The 7,141-nt window shown below is 33.1% G+C and overlaps 1 protein-coding gene across 1 annotated transcript; it reads right to left on the bottom strand.

Annotated features, from left to right (window-relative positions):
- Positions 1 to 3,195: 3,195 nt before the first annotated feature.
- LOC107491933 (uncharacterized) lies at positions 3,196 to 6,152 on the bottom strand. The gene is made up of 3 exons (XM_016112865.3): positions 5,929 to 6,152; positions 3,985 to 4,754; positions 3,196 to 3,860 (listed from the first exon to the last, which is right to left on the bottom strand). The coding sequence occupies exons 2-3, from the start codon at positions 4,725 to 4,727 to the stop codon at positions 3,425 to 3,427; spliced, it is 1,179 nt and encodes a 392-aa protein (XP_015968351.1). The 5' UTR covers positions 4,728 to 4,754; positions 5,929 to 6,152; the 3' UTR covers positions 3,196 to 3,424.
- Positions 6,153 to 7,141: the final 989 nt, after the last annotated feature.

The following is a 7,141-nucleotide window of genomic DNA, read 5'->3' as shown; positions in this document are numbered from 1 at the left end:
TGTTAAGAGAATAATAATAATAAAATATTTTTTAATAATTTTTGTCAAACCTTCCTTTTGTTGGTACTTTTAAAAGTACCCTTACAGGCGGTTTCCAAAATTTTTAATATATTTTAATAAAAAAATTAATGGATAATTTTTTAACAATAATACCCTACATCTATATAAAAAATATATAGGACATTCTATAAAGTAGTATAAAAAGAGAAAATAATTTTTTTATAATTATTTTTTATTATTTTATTACTATTCAAAGTGTGGATCCTATCTTTTTCAATATCTCTTTCATCTCATAAAAAGATGATCTATAAACTTACATATTTACCTTATAATTCACCAAAATGCATCCAAGTTATCCAAGTAATATTGGTCAGACGTAGGAGTGTTCATGGATTGTATCGTATCGGCATATCCGCGGTAAATATTCGCATCCGATCCAAAAATTGCAGATCTGATCCGATCCGCAAATTGATCGGATCGGATTCGATCCGATCCGCACCTTTTGCGGATCGGATATTTGCTCTACATCCGCATATCCAATCCGTACAATAATAATTAAAAGATAAATAAATATATATGTGTTTGGTATTATATTTACTTGTTTGTATGTTTTAGTTAGTAATTATTATTCATATATTGTATTATTTTATTTTTTTATTTAGAAAGAGTTTGATTAAAAATATTTTAAGAATAAATAAGTTTAAAAGTGTGAAAGAAATATTTTTATTGAATTTTTTACATAGAAATATGATTAAAAAGAGAAGGTTTAATTATGTGGATATATCCGATCCGCACGGATCGGATCCGACACTAAAAAGCGCGGATATCATATCCGATCCGATCCGATAAAAATTGTGCGGATCGGATTGGATCGAAATTTCGGCCATATCCGATTCGATCCGATCCGCGAACACCCCTAGTTAGACACGCTCCTCTCCTCTCCTCACTCGTTTGTTATACGCGCACTACATATAATGTGCTGCAACCTAAAGCTTTGCTCAACGTAACCTTCTTCTCTACTCGCGTCATCTTCTCCTTCTTTTTCTCTGCTCACGTTCTTCTTTATTGATCTGCATTGCCTTCGTCGTTCTCCTTTGGTCGCGTTCATCTTCTCGTTTTCTTCTTTCGATCTGGTTACGTTGCATTTATCTTCTTCCTATTCTTCTTCATTTTCTTCTTCGATCTGCACTTCTGAATCGAAACAATGAATGACTCGACTTCAAATCAGTTGAATGAGAGCGATTTGGTTTATTCTTCTGAAACGAATCAAACTAACGAATTTTTGATTATTCAATTTTGAATCGAATTGAATGGACGGAGGTGTACTGAATTGAATTGAAATGATAATCTGTATTGTAGGCAAAGCTGTTTGAATTTGATTTTATATAATGGATTATGTTTCGTTAACTCAGTATTATACAATTGTGTCACCATGAGTACGTGTTCGGTTCCTTATGTAGAAAGATGTTCGAATTTGAATTTATATAATGAATAATGTTCTATTCATTTAGTACTATACAATTATTTCACCGTAATAATATGTTCGGTTCATTTCTGTTTTGTACAATTCAAAATTCTTCCTCCTCACCTTCTACTGCTTCTTCACCCGAGAGAAGGAGAAAAAAACAAAAAATACAGCAGCAACAACAACAAAAGAACGACGATAAAGAGAAAACACGTGAAGAAGAAAGAACGCGAAAAAGAATGACGAAATGAGGAGGAGGAGGAACGCGAAGAAGAAGGTGAAGAAGAAGAAAACGCTTCATGCATAAACTAGGGTGAGAAAAAGCATAGGGGAGAAGAGAAGAAAAAGAGAAGAAGTGTTGGGAAAGAACGGTTTTGTGTGTATTGGACACGTGTCTTTCACGTTTTATTTAATGGTATTGAGTTTTTTTAGTGTTGGGCCAACTTGAATAAATTTGGATACAAAATTACATAAATGTGTAGCATGATTGATTTTTTAATAATATAGAAATAAATACAATTTTTTAATAATATATATAAATATATAAATATATATATATATTTACATATACTTTTATATATTTTTTTAAAATAGTAATAGGAGCACTTATCCCCACAATCTTTAAAGTAAATCCATCATGTGAATTAAGTTAATAATATTAGTTAAATATATATAAAATAAGCCTTTTTAGAATGAAAAATGTTATGTGTTATATTACTTTAGCTTATGGGAGCATAAAACTTAAGTAATAAGAATCCACAAAATAATAAAGCTCGAGAAAATTAAATAAAGGATAAATATTGTAATATATATATATAATAGAATTTATATTAACATAGTTTATTTCAATTTCGGAATATACAATACTATAATATTGATTATAAAGAAAAAGAAAAACTTGGAGGTCCTCACCACACTATTAAATATTATAAGAATTTAAGACGAACCAATTTGTTTAACATTGATTTGTTTAATGTTTATAGTGAAAATTGATTATTATTTTATTATCGAATATGAAAATATGAGTAGCCAGAAACCGAAAAAAGAACAGCAAAAAGAAAACAAAGTGAAATATTTGTTTTTCGAAGTGTAACAATAATATTTGAACTTAAAAATTAAAATGCTTCAATATATGTGAAGCTATACCTAGAGATAAAGGATTTTGATATACACGACTGCAAGCGCACTTTTAACTAAACCCTTTCTAAGCCACGACCCAGTAAATTTGTTTCTAAGCGGATCAGTTGCGACATATTACATTCGTAACCAAGGTTAATTTAGTCATTTTCTCAATCACTAGCGGACAAATTAATATCAGGTTACGTGTTCGTACACAGAACACCATATTCTGCTGTTTCAGAACGGAATACCTGATAATTTTCCTATAATATTATAATGTCTAAAAGTATGAATTGTCCAACAAACTGTATTCTTTGAAATATACCCCACAAAAAAATACTGTACTCCATGTCATGAAACCACTCATTCCAAAAATTTAAGTTGATGGAAAAAGATAACACTAATAATTATATCTCTAATACTGAATCGGACATTCCTAACCCTCCATTGTATTATTTATACAAATATTCCATTGACTCCTTATAATTTTTTTTTAATAGCAAAATTATTTTTTGGAGAGAAGTATATAAATAACACTTAAAACCACGAGGGAGGTGTAATTATCTGTTTGGGCATGACTGACTTCACTTTTGTAAATGAACACACAGAACTTACAAATTCATCAATTAGATACATACATTACAGATCACAAGTAGCATATTCGGAAATCGGATTTTATATACATCACATTTACATTCACAGGCACTAAGATATCTACAAAAATACATACAAATTTGACAAATTAACTGAGGCTTCTTTCCCACTCAACAATTTCACTTTGTTTATATAGAATAGCATGAATCAAACAGGACTATGCTACAAATGATGCAGGCAAGTATACTATAATCGAGGCAACATGCACCCCACAGTCCAACCCAAGAGTAATCCAGCTCCAACAAGGCTCAATCCTAAAGCAATCGCAACGGCATATGTTGTAACATCGCATTTTGGCTTCGATTGAATTTCGTCTCCCTGCTTCCTCTTCCGTGGTTTCCGTGGAAGAGACACTGGAAAGAGAGTAGAGATTGACTGATCTGTGTTCTTTATTTGACTGTAAAGTGCTTCAAGCTGCAGCAGTTGGAACCATTGCTTATATGCAAAGAGTTGTGAAGCCTGTTTGAAAATGAGCGCAACAATGTGTTCCTTCTCTGCGTAAGCTTTCTTTGCTGCTTCCTCTGCTTCCCTTGCACGAGTTTGAGAATGACATAATGCTTCCATTAGTTCAGCTTTACTGGGGTCTCCCTCAAATGTGACATCCTCGTCGTTGGTCCTATAACTGAAGCAAATTTACAGGTCCAAACAACTATAAGTATGAACTAATTCAATTGGAAACCAAAACTCTGATGGTAAATTAGCCACTTAAGGTGCTAATGCAATAATGACATGAATAAAAAAGGTACCTCAAAGATTTGTGAGAAACTAAATATGAAAGGCCTTCATTGGCTGAAGATCCCTGCTTTTTATGCATCAAGCCAGAACCTATATTTCCTTGTTCATGATATGTCAAATTGGAAACACCTTTGAATTTAGCCTCCCATTCATGAGATGCTGTCCTTATTTTGTGATTGCTGATATTAGCATATGCATGTCCTCTAAAATGCTTCTTCTGAGGGGGAGGAAGGTCACAATTCTCAATATGGCTACGGGATTTCTGTGAGACAAAGGAAGCTAACTCATTTGTATCTGTCGTCCGCCACCAAGGCTCAGCTTTATCATCATCAATCCATGAGTAATTTGTTTGCTTGGACACCGAGCAGCCAACAGAATCAATCTGCAATGCCTCATGTTTTGCCACCACATCCATTAATTCAGGAGATGCCTCATAATTTTTGCTGAATGTTTTACTTTCATCACTAGCTTTCATTGTTTCAACCTCATCCTTATGATACCCATAATTAGGTTGCAAACGCAACCACCACCTAGATTCAGCTGATGGATCAGAAAATGATGATTTCCTGTCAAAATGGGTGACATTAACAACATGATTGGATTCATCTACTATATTGGCTGGTCCAGCATCCACCAATTTTGATGTTGCACATGAAGATTGACAAGCCAACTTAGGAGCTCGTTTCGCGTCTTCTTGGACAAAGCAACGATTAGCAGTTCTCTGCCACAGAGCTCTTGCTTCGGCTGCTGCCATCACTTACCTACTCTTGTTTCAAAATTTCTGTGCAAAACAAGAACGTTAATGGTTGGGAACAACTGAATCCATTTTGAAACAAATTATGCGTTAATGCACGAAAAAGTAAAAACCATGAAATCAAAAATGAGATTGTATTATCTGAACTAGTTGACTACCAATGTACTTGTGAAGGGTAAAGCAATGACAACAAAAGTCACTAGATTATAATTCAAAGTCCAAACAAACACCATGGTGTTTTAGCAACATGCTTAAAGCTTGGTTTGGTAAAGTTTTTTGAAGAGATGGGTGTGCTTACGGCTTTTAAAAGATATGAGTACTTTTTGTGAGATATGTTAGCTAGAGTTGGTTATCCTTGGCTATAAAATAGCAAGGTTCAGAGTTAGCTAGGAGTTAGTTATCCTTGGCTATAAAATAGCAAGGTTCAGTGTATGATTATGCAGAAAAAAAAATTCTTTCAATAACACGTTTTTTTCAGTTACATCAAATTCCTTCTCATCTTTTTCTTCCGCCTCTGCTTTCTTGCTTCTCTGGCTTATCAAAATTAAAAAAGTTTAATATAACCTCATACATTAATTAATATCCCAATTTAATTTTTTACATTAATGTCTATTATAATAAGGGAAATAGCTTTTAGCCATTTATCAACTATTTAGAAACATAATAAGCGAAATAACTTATTCTCCTCAGAAATCTTCAATTGACCTTGAAAGTAGAATTGATCATATTTTAAGACGCGAATACATTGATTCTATCTACTTTTTACTTCATTTAGGAAGATGATTAGGAAAATTTTAAGAGGGTATATCATTATTTTTCATCATTAATCATGCAGTATAATAATGATTAGCGACCCTTCTTCATTCAGGTAAAGACAGTCAACGATAGCATTAATTGCTATAATTGAATCACCCATACTCAAGGGGTAAGGAATAAACAGATAATAGAAACCGAAACCTCTGAAAGATTCAAGCTAAAGACTTTAACAAAACCAAATCAAAGTAGTCAAACAAACCCCATATTCAAAACAATCATAAAAATCATCGACACCCACATGAAATTCGAAACAAATATAGACACTATCACAGAAAAGATGAGCGAATTCCTAATCAACCAGAACATTACAATCTCCCTAACAAACCAAAACTCCAACATAGTAATTGTTGGGGAAGAAAAAGAGAGAATGATTGAGCAAACTGACCAAAAGAGAAATCTGCATGATCAGCGCGAATGGAGAGAAAATAAGAGCATCTGAGTGAGCAATCAAAAGAGAAACTTGTTGGTTATTCGTTTTGGGCATCATGATACGCTGTCGGTTTTGTGATTTCAGTGTGGGAGCGCAGCTTTTTCCGCTTGTTGCTAGGGACACGACAACCCAAGTTTTATGACCCATTACGACGCCGTTTCCGCCATTATCTCTTAACACGTACGCACACAGTGTACTGGTCTGTGTCAAATGGTTGGTACTTGGTATACACTTGGCCTTAAGTGGGGTCCATGACAAGAAAAAAAAGATCTATCAGGGTATGATGACGTTCCCTGGTGTTGACACGTGGCACTAGAATGAAGATGGACGGTGGATTTCTTGTCCTGCTCGCTCTCCAGAGATAAGGACTCTATCCATGTTGGAAATAAATAATTTTTATTTTATTGGTTTTAAATGTAAATTAAAAGGTAATAGTAGTGTATCTATAATAAATCAAAGCAAAAGAATTTTTGAGTTGTTTTTAAAATATTTAAGTATTTTTTAAAGTTTGTCTTTTTTTTTAGTGAATATCTTATCCGTCCCTCACAATTACTTCGAAAGAACAACGAGATCCTTAAAAAAAACACTCAATTCGGTCCTTGATATTTTTTTTTGAACTGATTAGTCCTTGTGCAAAAGAAAATAAACTGAATTTTTTCTAGCACAGAAATCTTGTTGTCTTTTGAGATAATTATCAGAAATCGAATTAAATTTTTTCTTTGTTAAAAGCCTTGTTGTATTTTAAAATAATTGTCATCTAGGACTATTTTATTTTTTATTTTTTTTGGGTCATGAAGTTTGTCTGTTGTTACGATTACTTGGGAGTTGGGACTTGGGAGGGAGGATTTGCCCATCTGGGCCAGGCCTGCTAGATGATATGAACCCATTGGAACCTTTATTTACCAAAAAGAGATGTTCGCAGTTTGGCCATTCCTCAATGTCAAAACTCAAAAGGGAACTATAGACAAACAAGTTAGTTTGATTCCACTTTCTTGAATTATGATGATACATTTTGTATATGATATTTATTAACTCTCATCTAATATATATGTCTGTTGTGTCCAACCATATCTTAATTAAAAGTAAAAAAAATTTTGCTGGACACGCTTGGACACACTTAAATATTATCACGTGTCAGCGTGTCCAATCTTATTCTTAACATATATTC

This window comes from Arachis duranensis, chromosome 6 (assembly GCF_000817695.3).
Source record: "Arachis duranensis cultivar V14167 chromosome 6, aradu.V14167.gnm2.J7QH, whole genome shotgun sequence".
Classification (NCBI taxonomy): Eukaryota; Viridiplantae; Streptophyta; class Magnoliopsida; order Fabales; family Fabaceae; genus Arachis; species Arachis duranensis.
Note: the sequence above shows the minus strand (reverse complement) of the source record. Positions and strands in the feature narration are given on the sequence as shown.